Source organism: Saimiri boliviensis, chromosome 1, assembly GCF_048565385.1.
Source record: "Saimiri boliviensis isolate mSaiBol1 chromosome 1, mSaiBol1.pri, whole genome shotgun sequence".
Taxonomy (NCBI): domain Eukaryota; kingdom Metazoa; phylum Chordata; class Mammalia; order Primates; family Cebidae; genus Saimiri; species Saimiri boliviensis.
This window is the reverse complement of record NC_133449.1, coordinates 295,497,272-295,514,847: the sequence shown is the minus strand read 5'-3', so window position 1 is coordinate 295,514,847 and position 17,576 is coordinate 295,497,272. Positions and strand designations below refer to the sequence as shown.

The following is a 17,576-nucleotide window of genomic DNA, read 5'->3' as shown; positions in this document are numbered from 1 at the left end:
CCCACAGTGCAGAGCAGGATGCCTCCTGCAAACCTGGAAGCTTTGCGGTTCCCAGTCCTTCCAGCTCCTGGGGATCTAAACTTGCTTTTTGCTTGAAATTTGACCAGATTAAAAAAAGAGAAAGACAGAGTTTAATGGGTTCAAGTAAGGAAGGGAGGGCGAGGATGCGAGCATCCCAGTGGAAGGCGAAGGGATCCGGTGCGGTGGATACTCCGGGGTCGGCAGAGGGGGTGCTCTGCCCCGAACGCCGGCCGCCCGCGCTGGGCGCGCTTCTCCGCAACCTTCCGTAACGAGTCACCGGGCAGTGCTCCGCGGCCTCTCCTCCGCGGACCCCTCTTGGGAACGCGGAGGCCCGCGGCGCCGCTGGCGCAAGGGGAGCGGGGCGGGCGACGAGGGGGTGAACCAGCGAAACAAAGTAGTGACCCTGGGGGCTTCTCTTCGGGCGTCGCGGCGGGCACACTCTGGGCATCCCACTCCCCGGCCCTGATTCTTGGATCCGTCCTTTAGAAAGCGACCCCCGCCGGCCCAGAGCTGTGCCGGAACCCCGGGCTCCTTCCGACCCGAAGGCGTCAATAGGCTGTCTCCCACCCTTCCCCCGATTGCGCTCACCGGGTTAAGGGCGCTCACTGAGGCTCGGGCTGGAGGTCGTGGAGAACAGAGATCCGGGCCCGGTGCCTGAGACCCCCGCGAGCGCGCCAGGCTCACGCCCCGCGCCCCGCCTCCGCCGGGCTCCCCGGCCTGTCCCGCGCCGCCCCCCCCAACCCAGCAGACCCCAGTCCGGCCCGCCGGGCGCGCACCGCGGTCTCCCCCCAGCGGCCGCGCGCGTGTCGCGGCGGGAGCGGGCGGCGGGGGCGGCTCGGCGCAGGCAAGCCAGCGGCTCCGCCCCGCGCCCCCCCTCCCGGCCGGCAGGGCCGCCCCCTCCGCGCAGCGCTCGGCTCAGACGGAGCAGCCGCCTCTGCAATGTCAGCAGCCGCAGCGGCGGCGGCGACGCGAGCGGCAGCGGCCCGGGCCCCGCGGTAGCCGCCAGCGCTGCACAGCCCGCAGGAGCGCCAGGCGCGAGCCCGCGGCCACTTGCTGCCTCCGGGGCACTGCAGGCGGCTCTGCGCGCCCAGGCGCGGCGTTCCGACTCCGGGCCAGCGCGGCCACAGCCGCGCACAAAGGACAGCGGACGCCGGGACTCCACAGGCTGTGCCTGGGGACTGGCCTGAGGACGGACGGCCGCGCCGCGTCTCCTCCGAGCCTCCCCTCCCCGGGCGGCCGGAAAGCGAACCGGAACGGGCCCCGTCATATGACAGCGGCTACGCCGCAGCCGGCGAGCGCGCGTGCTGCTGTCCGCTCCGCTGCGCCACAACCGCCGGCGCCTGGGGTGGCCCTTGCCGCGCCCCGCTGAGCTGTCGCCGGTCGCCGCCGCCCCGCGCCCCCAGCTCCCGGGCTCCCGGGCTCCGGGGGAGGAGCAGAGGGGAGTCCCCCGTCGGCGCCGAGCCTAAAATGGCCACGCTGCTGCGGAAGATCGGGCTCATCCGCCTGCACAACCGGGACACCGAGGACCCCAAGCACCACCACAACCACCGCGGCGGCGGCCAGCAGAGCGCGTCTCTGCGAGGCAAGGGCGGCGCCAAGAGCGGCGGCCACAAGCAGCAGCAGCAGCAGCAGCAGCAGCACCCCGGGGGCGCGGGCGACGCCAGCCCGGGGCCGGGCAAGGGCAAGGGCAAGCGCGCGGCAGAGGTAGCCCCGCGCGACAAGGCGCCGGCTGCAGCGGCGGCGGCGGCGGGGGCGGCGGGGGCCGGGGGACCCCGCGATCGGGCGGCTGGAGCCAGGGCGGGGCCGGGCCCGGCAGTGGCGGCGGCGACCGGCGGCAGCCTGGTCCCCGCGGCGCGCCAGCAGCACTGCACGCAGGTGCGCAGCCGGCGGCTCATGAAGGAGCTGCAGGACATCGCGCGCCTCAGCGACCGCTTCATCTCGGTGGAGCTGGTGGACGAGAGCCTGTTCGACTGGAACGTGAAGCTGCACCAGGTGGACAAGGACTCGGTGCTGTGGCAGGACATGAAGGAGACCAACACCGAGTTCATCCTGCTCAACCTCACCTTCCCCGACAACTTCCCTTTCTCGCCGCCCTTCATGCGGGTGCTCAGCCCGCGCCTGGAGAACGGCTACGTGCTGGACGGAGGCGCCATCTGCATGGAGCTGCTCACGCCGCGCGGCTGGTCCAGCGCCTACACCGTGGAGGCAGTCATGCGCCAGTTCGCGGCCAGCCTGGTCAAGGGCCAGGTAAGGCGCGCGCCGGGGCGGCGGGGCTGGGGACTTGGGGCCGCGGTCGGATCTAGCGCCGCCGGGCGCCAGGGCCCTGAGGTGAGGGCCCTTCCGGCCATCTCGCTCCTGGCCGTGTCTACACCAGCGCCCCACGGGAATGCTCTGAGTGCCTCCGCCTGTTTGCTCTGAGTGTTTTCTTCCTGCCCCTGCTTTCCTTCCGGTCTCTCCCGACCCCGCGTCTGGTCTCCGTCTCTGCCCCTGCCCCTCTCTCTGGTCTATCTGGCTCATTCTCTCCTCATTCCTTTCATAATTCTCTCCCACCGCTCTTCCTTAGCTTCCCTCCCCCATATCCTCCTCTCCCTTTCCTCCTGGACTCTTTCTCCCCACACCCCTTTCTCTGTCCCTGCTTCTCGTCCCACCCCCATTCCTTTTTCTTTTTTTCCTTCTCCACCCTCCCTGTCTCCCCACTCTTCTTTCACTCTCCTTTCCCCTCCTCTCCCGTTTGCTCTTCCTCCCTTGTCTGCTCCTCAGTCTCCTGTTTCCATCATCTCTATGAAGGTGAGAACTCTTTCTGGAGCTCAGGATTTAAGTGCTCAACCCAGCTGCTCTCCCAACCCCCACAAACCCCCAACCCTCCCCCCCTACACACACACACGCACACGCACACACACACACACGCGCGCACACACACACACACACACACACACGGCTCCTCCGCAGAGGTCCCGGGTGGGAGGTCTGCAGGTGATTGGCTTGGGGAGGGCCAGCTGCCTGCTTGTAAACCGACTCCCTGCCTTCTTCTGGACTGCCTCTACTGGAAAGGTGGAAATTTCACTCTTGGGAGCTCACTCTAGACAGGCGGAGGTGTGGTTGGGCACTCCCTTAAGGGACAAGACCAGACCCCGTCTTGGAAATGCCTGTTCTCCCCGCAGCAGCCTCCTCCTTCCCGGAACCCCTTACGGCCACCACCACTGGGGTCGAGGTTCCAGGTCTTGGCCTCTTTCAGACCTTGTTTCTGTTTTTTCATCTCCCCGCACCCCACTGTCCCAAGCAGTTAAATTCTTTATTAGGGCTAAATATTTTAACTTAATACCAAAGTAAGGGCCAAACAGCTCGCATGAGTCTTCTCACCTATTGCATCAGATGGCAGCTTTACGCAGAGAAACTCCAAAGTACTTGAGAGCAGGGTGAGCGTCTGATGGTGTTATCTGCTCAAATTCTGTGCTGTCGAGTGCGGTCTAGTTCTCTGGTGTTTTCCTGAACCAATACTAAGCATCGTTTAAGAAAATTACATTGCTATATGGGCATCTTTTTGATTTATGAAAAATCATTGTTTTCTTAAAAAGATCCCAAATGACCTCGGCTTGATCTTTCTACAGGCGGCCCATCAGAAGCCATCACTTCCTCCCTGCCTGGCCTGTTTCTCTGCCCCCTTCACTGCATGCTCTTTCACACTAATCAAATAATGCTTGTTCTGCCAATTTCACTAAAGCTGGAACCCCTGGGATTCCAAGCAAATAGCATCCTAACTCCCGCAGAGAAGGTCAGGTAATTCCTGACCTGTCCTGCGAGTCCCTCTTTTCTAGGGTTTAGGTCCCGCGTATTTCCCGAGTTAGAAATAGCATGGATGTAGCAACTCTAGACAAACATCTGCAGCAGAGGGAGGCTTAGTGCTCTCATATCAGAGGTTTATTATCCATCCTGCAGTTCAATGTTGAGTCTGATCAAAGGTGCATGTGTTGGAGTATGAGCATGGGGGTTAGTTTTATTTTTTCAAACAGGATTTATACAAATGATGTGGAAGAATTCTGTGCAGAAATTCCTTGGTTATTTGCTTCTTGCATCCTTGCTAATCAGAACTCTTTGGAACAGTCTGTTACTGTTTTTCAGTCTTCACAGTCAAGATGACATTGGGGATCAGGGGAGGAGGAATGTGGTATTCCCTTCTGGGGTCACAGGATCTTCACATTTCAGGTTTGGAAGAGATCTTAGAGGTCAACTGGACCACTGCCTATATTTTGAAAGATGCAAGAAAATAAAGGTTTGAAATGAAAAAGGGGGAATTTTTTTTAAAGAGAGAGAGCGAGCTTAGGAAATGAAATGTTTTCCATTTTTACGTTAATGCCGTGAATAATAATATTTCCTTTGGTGCTTGTATGTCAATGGGCCATATACCAATGGACAATGTATAAAATACACAGGTCCTTGGAAGTATATTTCCTTTTTTCTGTGTTTAAAATTGAGATTCTCACATACAGTTTGCAAGTCAGAGGTTTCTTTATTGAAAGTAATGATCAATTTCTTCATTCCTTATTTTGATAAAATACTGATTGAACCCGTTGCCCTCCACCTAGCATATCACGTTATAGTGTCTATTCTGCATCTGAAATAGTGGTAAAAACTCAGCACTTTTAAAAGTACCAGTTCAATTTCTTTGCATTTTTTCATGCTGCTTCCAACATACAGCTGTCCGAGAGAGAGTAATGTGCGGCATACATAAAATATTCAAAATGCAATGAAAGAAAGGAAGAAATGAACAGTCATAAATGTTTTAGGATTCTGTGCACAAAAGGATTCTGACGGTGTTTCAAGTAACCTGCGCTTGATTGTCCCTTTACGCACTCTTGCAAATTCACTACCTACTGGTTGTTCAGAGTACATATGGTAGTTACCAAAAATTATTTCCTCAGTTAGAGGTAGTGTGCTTTGGGAAAGCAATCAAAATACCTGATCAAGTATTCAAGGAGAACTGGGACAGCTACCAAACCAATAATTACTTTAAAAGGGAGAGTCGTTATATTCCAGTTATGTTCCGATACTTGTTGGGATTTCTTTTATAGAGTTCATTTTCGTAAGCTACAGAGTTAGAAAAGCTTTCATAGAGGAAAATGCTTACTGCTCAGCTGAACTTTCTGAATTGAGGATACGCTGTTTCTATACCTCTAGAGAAATCATAAAACAATTTTAAGAGTTTTTGTGTGTAACATAAAAATATCTGCTTAACAGTTTTGTGTACAATAAAAAGCTTAGGTTTATCATGTGATATGATAAATTCAGTCATTTGATGAGGCTTTTCACTGACTGGCCTGTGTTACCAAAATTTCTTGCATGTTGCTTTATGAATTGTGCTTGTCTTAAATGAATATATAAATTTCCTATGTGAAATATTCTGTGTAGAAGTAATGATATACATATCTTCCCCCTTTGTCTATTACTAAACCCTGTTTTGACTTGGGGCATTTTTAGGTAACTCTTAGGTTTTTATAATTGGATTTTAAAACTCTGTACTTTAAACTGGCAAGAGTGTTGAGAGTATACTTTTAGATAATTATTTGCATCCTTTATTATTTACTGAACCAAAAGTATGTAACCCATAGCTCCAGTGTAAGATTTTTGGCATTCAAAAGCTGGAAAATGGTGGTTTTCAAATGAAAGTAGCCTGTAATGCCAGCACAGTGCTTGCACCTAGTAGGTAGCTTAACCCACAAAAACTGCATTTTAAGACTCTGTAAACCTAGACAAAATAGCACCAGCACTGGGGGATCCTGGCCATGAAGAGTGTCAGAGTGCACTGGCTTCTACTCCAGGCTTGGAGCATGGGACGATGGTGTGACTGGCCAGGGATCTTGTTCTTGCAGTTGTGTGAGCAACTGGGTCCCCAAAAGCTGCTTGACTCCGAGCCCTGCTTCCACTTCGGCTCACCTCCTGAGTGTCTCCTTTTTAGTTAATGAGGCATCGCCAGGGGCAGGGAACCAGATGGTAGTTGAGTGACAGTTCCTCAGTCCTCCCCTGGCCTTTCAGAGCCAACCATACAATTCGGCATGCACACGGTGTTGATGACAATAACTGCAGCGGCAGCAGGGAGCCTTTCCTACTTGCTTGTGCCAAGCCCTGTGCCAGCTAAGAACATGGGATGTGTGACCCTCACTGGTTCTGCTCTTCTGATGGTCGCTGTACAGGTGAGGAAACCGTAGCTTCACGGAGTCAGGTGGAGTTTATACAGCCTCGTGTTCTTATAACAGCTCATGAGTAGCAAGGCTCTGAAATCTCATTAGCATGAGTAAAAGCTGTTGGAAATGACAGTCAAGCCAGACTCCATCCAAGCACCTTGCTGTTTCCAGGTGGTGGTTTATGAACTGTGACCATTGTAATAATCCTTTCTGTCCACAGAGGAGAGATGCTCAGCCAGCCAGCCGCAGAAGATTCACAGAACATCAGGACTAAAGTGTCCTCAGGTCTTAGTGTTTGAATTTAAAATTGCCCAGCAATTTCAGGACAAGTTCTGTTTGCGTGATGGTTTCTGGATGCTTTTTAATAAAGGAAACTTGTCATAGTGTCATGAAAGAGTAAAGGGCTCTGCAGTCAGCTTTGTGAAATGATATTCGGTGATGTCACTAAAATCCACCTTAGGTCTGAAAGGGGCTCCACCATGCTGTGATTGGGAGGCGCAGTGCAGGCGCATGCCCACACAGACACGCACAGACAACCTAAAGCCCATCTTCCAGAACATTCGGCCTAGAAATAGCACTTTACTTATGTCTTTAAAACCAGCAGTCTCATCAGAAAGGGTGACAAAAATGAGCGGCCCTTTGGGCTCCTAAAATCTGTGGGCTTCTAACCAGCTATAAAACACAGGTTTTTGTTTTTTGTTTTGTTTTGTTTTGTTTTGTTTTGTTTTTGAGACAGAGTCCCCTCTGTCACCCAGGCTGGAGCGCAGTGGCATGATCATAGCTCACTGCAGTCTTTAATTCCTGGGCTCAAGCAATCCTCCATCTCAGCCTCCCGAGTAGCTGGAACTACAGGTGCATGCCACCATACCCAGCTAATTTTGTGTATTTTTGTAGAGATGTGGGTCTCACTGTGTTGCCCGGGCTGGTCTCGAACTCCTGGGCTCCCACCTCAGCCTCCCAGAGTACTGGAATTACAGGTGTGAACCACCTCACCCAGCCATACGTCACACAAAAATTTTAAAGGCTCTGTATCAGGTTGCTGGGGCCACTATAACACAGGACCTGGCAGTCCCAGATCAAGATGTCAGAGGGCTGATTCCTCCTGAGTCCTCCCTGCTCGGCTTATAGACGCTGTGTCCTCCCTGTGTCCTCGCACGGCCTTCCTTCTGCGCGTGTCTGTGTCCTAATCCCCGTTTCTTGTAAGAACACAGTCAGATTGGATTAGGGCCCATCCTCCTGACCTGACTTTACCTTAATTACCTCTTCAAAACCCTAGCTCCAAATAAGGTCACACTCTGAGGTACTGTGGGTCAGGAGTTCACCATGTACCTTGGGGATTGGAGGAGAAACAGTTCAGCCCACAAGGAATCCAAACAGGAATTTCTTAACCAGTTGTGCATCTTGTCTCCGTAGCTGCTGTGCTAGTTTGAAAAGCAATAGATGAAGCCACGTGGAGCGAGGCACTGCATGGAGAACGTTGCCCGCAGCTTTGAGCAGAGAAATGGCTGCACACCCAGAGGGAAGCTCCAACAGCCTAGAGTGAGAACAGTGACCATCAGGGGTGGGCCACACCGTCTGATTTGTAGGGGGAGATGTGGATTTTTGATAGTGTGCTTATGAGTTACTGTGTTTTGTCCTGCGCTGTGTACAGGGGACAGGGATTATTGCCACCACCGATGACTCTGCAGCTTCAGGTATCGATATGCTGGACTGCTCAGAGGAAAAAATAGCTACTTGTTCTTCTATCAAGTAGGGCAGGCAGGAGGACGCAGGCAGGGCTGCATCCTAAAAATAGCCCCATACCCATTTGGAGAGCTCCGGCAGCTCAGCCCGGGGTGCCTGGCAGCTCATGGCAGAAGCCACTCTTACTTCACCGTGAGACTTTAAGAAACAGAACTTGCAGGAAGAGGGTGTCGTGTCTTTTTGTGTGCTTTTCTGATTTCCCTTAAGTGATGGGGAAGATCTGGTTTTCTCTGAAAGGACAGTGTAGGTTCGTGGCTGTTTCTTAGTGGAATGTGCCTACTTGGGCAATGAGCTGAAGTCTGAATGAAAGCCTGACCCCCACAGCCTGCTCAGTGCCTCCTTTCTCTACCCAGGTACAGACTCGTCCACACCAGCCTCACTAGTACCATGTCAAGGGCAGATGAGGCACCAGCTGAAATGGCTTTTATAGTTAAGGAAACAAAACTGCCACTCGTGACCGGGTTTTGAGCCCCATTTCAGATCTCCTGGAATCGGAGGTTGTTGCTGCCCTAGACATGTTGATGTGGAAGTCAGGAGGGGAGAGGATGGCTGGTCACAAGTGTTAGTCCTTCCTTCTCTGCCAGTGGTTCCTAACCCTGGCAGCACATTAGATGCCCCAGGGAGTATACAAATTATTTTAATACCAGGGCCATCCCCTCAGAGACTCTGATTTTGTGGTCTAGGATCAGGCCCTGGCAGAGGCTGGTCAGAGGAGCTCCTCATGATTCTAATGTGCAGCCAGGTTGGAAAAGCTGCCTGATGCTGGCCATGATGCACCTTCTCCCTCTCCACCTGGCTGGCACAGCCTCACCCACCAGTAACCATGCCCAGGGCTTCAGAAGCGGTGGTAATTAATCCCCCAACCTCCCCTCCCCACCTGGATCAGACTATAGAGATGCCATCCTAAAGCCAGGCTTCCTCCGTGGACTGCTCTCGTAGACTACCAGGGAGTGTAAACCCTGAAAAAAAAAATGTAGGGATGATTCGCTCCACCCTCAATGAGACGCAGCTGCGGAGAGTGGTGTGAGCAGACCCTCCAGAGCCGTGGCTAATTAATACAGCATGGGATTCAAGTGGTCCCATCAAGCAGGAACTTCCTAGGCATCATTGGTGGATTAGATACACATCAAGTGTCTGCCACAGAGAATGTACCTTCTATGGAAAGAAGACAAAACTGTTCACATTTCCTTTTGACATGCCAGGCAGCCTCACAAGTATATTTTTGTTAATATTTAGGAAATATCTGTGGATCTGACAATAGACAGTGGCCTGTGTGTGCAGTGGGGACATGAGTACCGTGGGGTCCTGGGGTCAGCAGGGTCTTCAGAAATTCCGGATGATGTTCTTAGAGGGAGCACAGTCCTTAAGGGAGGTTGAGATTCAATGTTAAGATGGGGCATTAGTCACTCAGTGTATTTTGGAATATGGTTTCATTGCTGTTAGATGGAGAGGTCAGGCATGCCCCCACACCAAACAAGGAGTTGTAGTAATGGCAGAAATGTTTCCAGTAATGCCTACACTTCCCTACTCAGTAAATCGGCAAGCTACGCTAAGGTTTAATTGTTCAGTTATTTTCTCATTGTTGCATACATCATTCATCCATTCACTGAGCACTGTAGTGACATGGCCTTTGGCATTCCCATGACGACTCTTCCCCATTCTGTGCATTGTCTACAGCACTCTCCTGGTCCTCTCCATGGTCCGATAATCCCACTAGGATAGGAGGAAGCCAGCTGAGTGTGAGGAGGACACCAGACTGGGAGAGCAGATTTGGAACCACCAATCATGTGGCAAAGGATTGAGAGATGAGGGCAGGTGTGTCTGCAGAAGCCGGAAGAAGCTGCGCGCCCTTGCCCCTTACCCAGCCAGCAGATCTGGTCGAGGTCAGGGAGCCACACTCACAGAAGCTGTTCCGTTCCTGTTCTTCGGTAATAGGCTCTCCTCTCCAGCCCCCCTCCTCTCCAGCCCTGGGCTCCTGCCTTGTGGGTGCCTGTCATCTGCTTGGATTCCTCCAGTGCCCCCATCCAGTCTCTCTGTCCCCATCATCCATCCTCCCTGATGCCACCTGATGGCCCCTCTAAAATGCAGACCAGGCTTTATCACATTTTGTTATGAAACTTATGAAATAGAGCTTAATTTTCCCAGCAGTGTCCAGCCGTGATGGTATTCCTACATCTGCTACAGCCCCTACAGAGGCCCCTCTTCCACCAGCCCCTCCTGCCTGGAAGCCCCTCTTGCCCATGTTTCCCAGGTGAGTTCCTGGCCGTCCTTCAAAACCCTGCCCAGGTGCCCCAACTTCTCCACAAACAGCCCCTCAACCACTCCTTCAATAAAAGCGATGATTTCTGCGGTTCAGAGTAGGAAGTTCTGCATTGTCTAGGAAATGTTCATTTCTGTGCTGATCCTGCCAGTTTACATAATTACAACTTTATTGCCCTTTCCCTTTTCTAAATATCCAACACCTTGTGTGTGCCAAATAAATGTTTGCCACAAGATCTGTTTCTGTGAGCAGACTCCCCATCCTCCTCGGTTTGCCCTTCTTGCAATGAAATGTAAGAGCTAACCGTGGGTCAGCTGCCGTGCAGAATGCTTTATGTGAATGAGTTGATTAAATCCTTGCAGCAGCCTGTGAAGTGGGTGCTGTTGTTATTCCCATTGTACAGAGGAAGAAACTGAGGCCTGTGGAGGTTGAATCATGCACAGAGCTGAGCTGTCACCAGGAAACCAGTGCAGTACCAGAGCCACCTGGTTGTGAGGAGGTGTCTAGTTGGCACATAAAAGCCGCCCCAACCAAGTACCACGTGTAGTATGACTGTTCCTCATGTTACATATGGATGCTAGGGGTGCCTTTGTGGTTCCATGGTGCATGGTTTTGCTACATCCTCAGAATCAACCCACAAGAGGACAAATGGTGCATCCGTCAAATCTGACACGTGGTATGGAATTTTCAGCAATATTGGACAAATATGTTGGCCCAGATTTGTTTTAAGCTCCTTGTACTGATTGTGCAAAATGGATGAATGTCTTAATTTCTTCAAATTGTAGGAGAAAGATAATTATTACAGCTTTATTTATTCTGTAAACGAAAGGGAAAGGCATTTTAGAGATTCTGAAAATAACTCAAGAAAGAAATGCTTTTTGAACATAATTATTGCATTGGTAAAATCACTCAGTTGAAGAAATGGCTACTTTAAAATAATTTCTCTAAAACAAATACTATTTCTTCATCACAGTATTTGGCAGGCATTCTCAAGGTTTTTCACTGAGTTCTTTGATGAAGAAGCTAAGGAAATACTGTCTAGTAAAGGATCAGTTACACATAAAGTTGAATTGTCCTCAGCTCTCTTGAGAATTGAAGGGAAAATTTCCATAAAAATATTTTTAAGGGTACTTTTCATTTTTTGATCTTGAAGATCAGACATTTCCAAATATCAGAAAATGGAGTTATGGAACTTATTATGTATTGGGTCTACTAAAACGCTGTGATTAATATTTTATGAATTTGGACATTTTGTGCACAAAAGTATTAAACCAAATACTTTTGCCTTACAGATAGATATGTGTGTATTAGGTTGCTTTCTTAGTGTCAGATTGGGTGCTCATATTGCTTCCCAGAAGACGTCTGTCAGGAATTGTACATAACTGTACCAAGCAAATATCAATTGCTGCAAGGATTAATTTGTGCTGGACTCCTCCATGATTCATGACATACCCTCCTCAACTCTGCTTCTCCGCCAAGGAAAAGTAAAAATATTGTAGTGGAAACTTCACCAGAATTGAGTGTGTTACAAGCTTAAATCAATAACACACTAATTTGTAACTAGCTGAGTATTAGAAGCCTTTAAAATGTAACTTTTTAAGAGCCATTGAAATACTAAATGAATTATAAAGTATTTAACCTGGCTTTGTGCAAGAAGGCTGTTGGTTATCAGAGCCCTCCCCTGCAGCTCACCCGTGCCTGCATTTGACAGCGCCCCTGGGGAGGGAGCTCTCCTCCTCCAGGTTGGCTGGGAAAGAAGAGCACAGCAAAACCAGGAGCCTCATCCACAGCAGCAGGTTAGGATCCTCCAGGGCAAGTGCCTTCATCCAATGGGAACGATGCCTAAAACTAATGCAGGTGAGCTGCAGAGACTGGTGGCTGCCAGCCCACCCCTCCAGCGCCCTGCTGACTTCTTTTGATCTCTTTATAATCTACACTATGAAACATCGTCCTCAGAGAACTCATACAGGATGGCTACTCTAACTATAAAGATCAAAATTTCACAAAGCTTAAAAGGCATTATCATAGTTCACAAATAAAACTGATCTAATAAAAAGTGAGTTTGAATTCTACTCAATTGAGTTAAAGTGCTTATTTTATTAGTAATTTCATTTAAAAGGATATCCTGGCATCTGCCTTTTCATAAATTAGGGAGATGGAAGCCTCTTGGTTATTCTCAATGAGCCGTCGGAGAGAAACAGGAGACCAACCACAGGAGTCCTCCTGCTGCCCCAAACCCCTCGAAGCCACCTGGAGGACTGTATGGCCTCAAGGCATCTGGGGACACCTGTGGACTCCTCCCAGAATGTCTTTAGTTGCACAAAACAGAATGCATAGGATTTCAAAGGAAACCAATTATACTTAAATACAGTTATCAGAACTTTTTTAAAAAAGTAATAAACTAAAATTTAAAAAGCACTTTATTAACACATTAGATATTAAGATCTGGAGGCAGGTCTAACAACTCTCCTAATCTGACAGTAATGAACATCAATGATATTTCAAAATATCTACAACAACCATCATGCAATTTTTAAACATTTGGGATTTCTATTGGTGACAAACCCAACGCATTGCTTATATTTCTGTGGTTTCTTAACTTTCAATCCTAATTACAGGAAGTGCTGAATTGCAGTTTGAAGTTAGTGAAAATGGAGACATGTTTCCCATCCAAATGTATATACCCCAAGGGATGCATGGGCCCCAGGTTGAGAACTGGAGGTATTGCTCATCGCTCTAGGTGGTGACAGCTGTTTTGGGAAAGCTCTTAAACCTTATTCTGCAGCTCAGTGGGGGAACAATTGGGATAAAGATTTAGGAGCCCAACAGGCATCTCAGTTCTCCCATGTTATTGTTGGATGGGGTTGGGATAAAGCCGGGGATCTGGATGCAGAGGCACGGCTTCAGCCCCTTCCCCCTCCTGAGCATGGCTCACTCCTGGACAGGCCCCCCACCTCCCTGAGCATCAGGGGCCTCCCTTAAAGGTGAGAAGCATAAACTCCACTGCTCACATGAATCACAAGGATCAAAGGAAATGATGTGCCTGTGCTCCTTGGATAGAGGAGGTGATCGATAGATGTTCCTGCGTCTAAAGAAGGAGATTTATTGAATTAAATGCACAGAAACGTGTGACCAAGACACAGCAGTATCCAATGCACAGAGAGATGTGCTTTCGTAACGATGACTGTTTCACAGCAATGTTCTCTCCCAGGTGGCTCAGATGCTTCCATACATGACTGTATTGTTACAGATATTCACAGAAAATCCAGAAGATGCTTTTTTTTTTTTTTTTGCCCTCTTGAATCTACTGCTGTAAACGCTTCTTGCTGTCTTTGCTGATTTTCTATCATCAAATGATTTTGCACCATCCGGGGCTGGTTTCTGGGATTCTGTTATTTTCCTAGTGCAGACTGATATCTGGATTTTTTAACCTCTTCAACTTTGATATCATAAGAATTCCATTACCTCAGTAGCATCTTTAAATTAGCTTCATTTCTTTTGCTGGTTAGCAAATTACATAGAAGAGTATTCTTATTTAAAACATTTACCTCTATGATCTCTAAATGCACACCCAATGTCCTTGTTAGCCATTCAGTGTTGTTGATATTCATTCTTTGTTACAGAATGCAATGCCCACTTGAAAACTTCTTGGATATCATTTTGCTTCAAGGTGAAAAACTGGTTCATTAATCAGTTTTTAAAATTTGTAAAAAGTTGTGGACTCCAGCAATTATCACAAGTTACACAGAATGAACACAAACGGTTTCAGTACAGTTGAAAGGGAAATTCACTGTAGTCAATTACATGGATCCTTTTTAATATTCATACTTTTAGGAAAGGCCCTTTCTTTAGAAGAATTTAAGAGAAACCTCGCTGAAATATTCGACCTGCAGAAATTGCAGAGTTTCTCAGAAACATCTGTGATATGCTGTATAATCTTATGGCAGTTGGAGGCTACTCCACAGTGGAATACCAATGCCTGCTTCATGTTCTCTTAACTGCTCAGTCAGCTGGGGCCTTGAGCACTGACCCAAACTCTAGGCTGAGGCTTTCTGCATTTGGGAAGAGATGACTAGCTATCTCTAGGGTTCTCCCCAAGTCTGAAGACTCACGTGGGTAGAATCTGCATTCTCACAGGACAGGGTGTGGGATACAGTTCATTGATCCTCTGGGATGTCTACGCTGTTTTTGCTGTACTCCCAGTGATTTTCCCATAGTTTAGAAATATCAGAATTTCCTCATCTGAGACCATTACAGGCAGAAAACATCCTCCTGTCCCCAGGGTTTTTCAGCACCCCTGCATATCATTCTAAGAAGAAATATTACACTTTACGTGGAAATGGCGCCCACAACGAAATATCTAAATCAGTTCCTGGGCATGGGTAGTGTTGCCATAACTACTGCTCTGGGTTTGTAATATCAGCATCATAGTCAGCAAATAGAAGAAGACCTGTCCTCCAGTGCTCAGACCATTTGTTCATATTTATTTATGTCTCTTTTTTGCTCCTGTTAAACACATTATTTAGCTGTTGTGTAATCTTTTAGTAGAGATTATTCCGATCACCCTATCCTCAGAAAAATCTTAAAGGTCCTCCATCCCCACCTTGGCTCCAGCCACATACCGTTTAGAGATCTCAGAGACCCGCTGGTTTCCCAGCTCCACCAGATGTCCCATTTGGATAAGCTGCAGGCTCTCCCAGCCCTTGGTGCCCCCAGCTTTGTTGAAAAGGTGAACACAGCAGGCTCTGCAGCAGCTGTTGGTCAGCACTTGACCTTATTGCCCTTGATGGGGACAAGCAGACTGGAAAAGCCCAAGCAAGGGTGATGGCCATTTAACCTTTACAGGCCTTTCAGACCACCTCATGCTGACTCTGTAGCCAGAAGATGCTCCAAGACTTCAGAACTGGGACTTGGTCAGGACTCTACCAGGAAAGACAGCCTCAACCTAGGACTCAACACCCAGATGTGGGAGAAAGTGAGTGAAGAAAGCAGCCAATGGCTGCCCCAAGAGTCAGGGGCCTGAGATCAAGAAAGGAGGGGGATCTGCCAACAGCTGTGGGGCTGCCATTGAGGTTGAGGGCAAGGGCCAGGCAGCGCCCTCACCCCATGATTGCATTCAGCTCTCCAATGCACAGGGCGTGTGAGCTTTCCCGGAGGCCCAGGCCAGGGAGGGGTCCCGGACTGAGGAGTGAGGCCAGTTCCTGTGTTCTCAAGCTCCTGAGGGTGACATGGCTGAAGTAGACCAGTGCTCCTCAAGGAGCTGCCAGGGCCCGGCTCCTCCTACACCTACTTGGCGAGAACGCCCCGGGGCATCATCCCCATGCCGCTGCATGTGTGCAGGGAGTTGCCAAGTACCAGGTATGAGAGGTTGCTAACCGCAGGGCTGGACAAGAGCTGGAGAAAGAAAAAGACCACCATCACTCAGGGTACACTTAGGGCAGAATAAGCCTCGCCCAAAATCCCTGTGGGACTTTCCCCATAGAAATCTATGGAAACTTCCATTCATCACCATTAAATTAAGTTGCCCAGGGAGGCTGAAGGAAATGTAAGATTTCTGCTGCAGGAAAATGATTCTGATATTTCCAGCTTCTGAACCTAGTGTGAAAGGCTATTTTGTAATTTGTTTGGTCTTCACAAAAATAATGTTGTGCAATTAACTAGTCTTACGAGTCAAGCACAGTTTGAGTGAATGATAAATGGAAGACAGCATTTTTCATAAGTCAAAGCTTTCAGAAGTCTGCATCTCTAATTATCCCTTTCTTTGCTCCTGACTCATCCTTTCTTTTGATGCCGTTATTTTCTTGACATAATCAAAGTGAAGATTGGTACATTGCTCCCAATCTTAATTTTCTTTATCGCCCTTCAGTCTCATGTATTTCACTGTTACCTGCTATTCCTTTAAACCAGTAAGTCATGGTATTTACAGATTGATAGTATTTTTTTAATATTTCTAATTGTTCTGGAAGGTTTCACCCTGAAATGGGGCGAGTAAATTCTTTTATTTATTCCAGAGCTTGACAACATGTTTTACATGTACAATACAGGGATTCTAAGGAAAGGCTGGGGAAAGAATTTGAGTTTGGAGGACAGCAGTGAACAGAGGGCTGCGTGAGCAGGTGAAGTAGAGCCTGGCACGTCCTTGGTATAGGGCCTTGGGTGAGGAAGGCGCTGGGGAACAGGGTGATGCCCACACTTTTCTGTGTGGTGCAGAAGTCCTTGATTTTTGTGACTTTTGTGACTACCACTTCTTCCCACATTCTGTGAGCAGCAGGACTGGGAACGATGCCTCGGTCCGAAGGTCTCCCAAAACCCAGGTAGGCTTCATATTTGTGCTGTTATTTTGCACCAAATTTTTGTTCCAGATTATTCTAAGGGCTCTTTTTTTTCTGAGATGGAGTTTTGCTCTTTTGGCCCAGTCTGGGGTGCTGGGGTGCTAAGGCATGAGATCAGCTCACTGCAACCTCGGCCTCACGGATTCAAGCGATTCTTCTGCCCTCTAAGGGCTTTTTAAAAGACACAAACACAAATATTGAGACTTCACATAATTCAGCAGAACTGGGAAACAGGCCTAGCGAACAAGGTCACTTGTAAGCCAAGACCTCAGTGATACTTTTGAGTTGTGATAACATTTTATACCTGCTAGCCACTCAGAGAAAATCCTCTTCCCAATACACGATTGTTTTAACTTCTGCAGTAGGAACAACGAAACTAGAAAAGATTTACAATCCCATCTCAAAAAGCAATCCCAAATTCAAGATGGCAAGATGGTCGAAAAGGAAGGGGAAATGGCTCCCAGCGAGTTCCTGTAGAATCACAGCACATACGTGGTGGTTGTGTCTGTTCCTGTGTCTGATTAGATGCTGAAGGTCTTTATCTGAAGTAGCTGATCTCAGTGCTTTGTAGTTGAGGGTTTGGGCCACTGCTGGCTGCACTTCTCAGTTAGAGGAGGACTTGAGCAGTTTGTGGAGGTCGGAGAGAACAAACAAGGAGCTCAGAGCCAGCCACACCCTGGCAGCCAGCAGGTGTGAAGGGGGTGGCAGGGAGGGCCGTGTCTGCCTTCGCTGGGCTTCAACGGCGGGTGACAGTGAGTGCCTGAGGTAACCCTCAGTAGGATTTTAAATGCCTTAATGATGTTTCAAAAAGAGAGATTCACTGGGACTTAAAGCGCAGCTGATTTCTGCTCCGGGTATTTTAACCTCTTGCAGTCAATGGCATTCATAGCTCTGCAGGGCCATCTGTGCTGGTCCCTTGATAAGAAGCTACAACTCAATGGGTTATCAATGGCACCCTCATGTATGACTACAGAGGCACTGTTGCCAGGCTCAGACACTTTTTAACTATAACTAGCATTTTAGATTTTTTTTAGGCAGAGT

At 49.0% G+C, this 17,576-nt stretch overlaps 1 protein-coding gene across 5 annotated transcripts in view; it reads left to right on the top strand.

The window, feature by feature from the left end:
* Nucleotides 1-935: 935 nt before the first annotated feature.
* The window catches only part of UBE2QL1 (ubiquitin conjugating enzyme E2 QL1), an 85,779-nt gene continuing 69,138 nt past the window's right edge, over nt 936-17,576 (top strand). For 4 of the 5 annotated variants that reach the window (XR_012514231.1, XM_074387355.1, XM_074387348.1 and 1 more), the window contains exon 1: nt 1,489-2,268. Coding sequence is in view for 4 of the 5 variants with exons in the window: in XM_074387355.1 (XP_074243456.1) it covers nt 1,489-2,268 (780 nt within the window). In the remaining variant the exon portion in view is untranslated. Of the gene's footprint in view, nt 2,269-17,576 lie in introns of all 5 variants that reach the window. The other variant, XM_010343061.3, reaches the window with a different exon arrangement.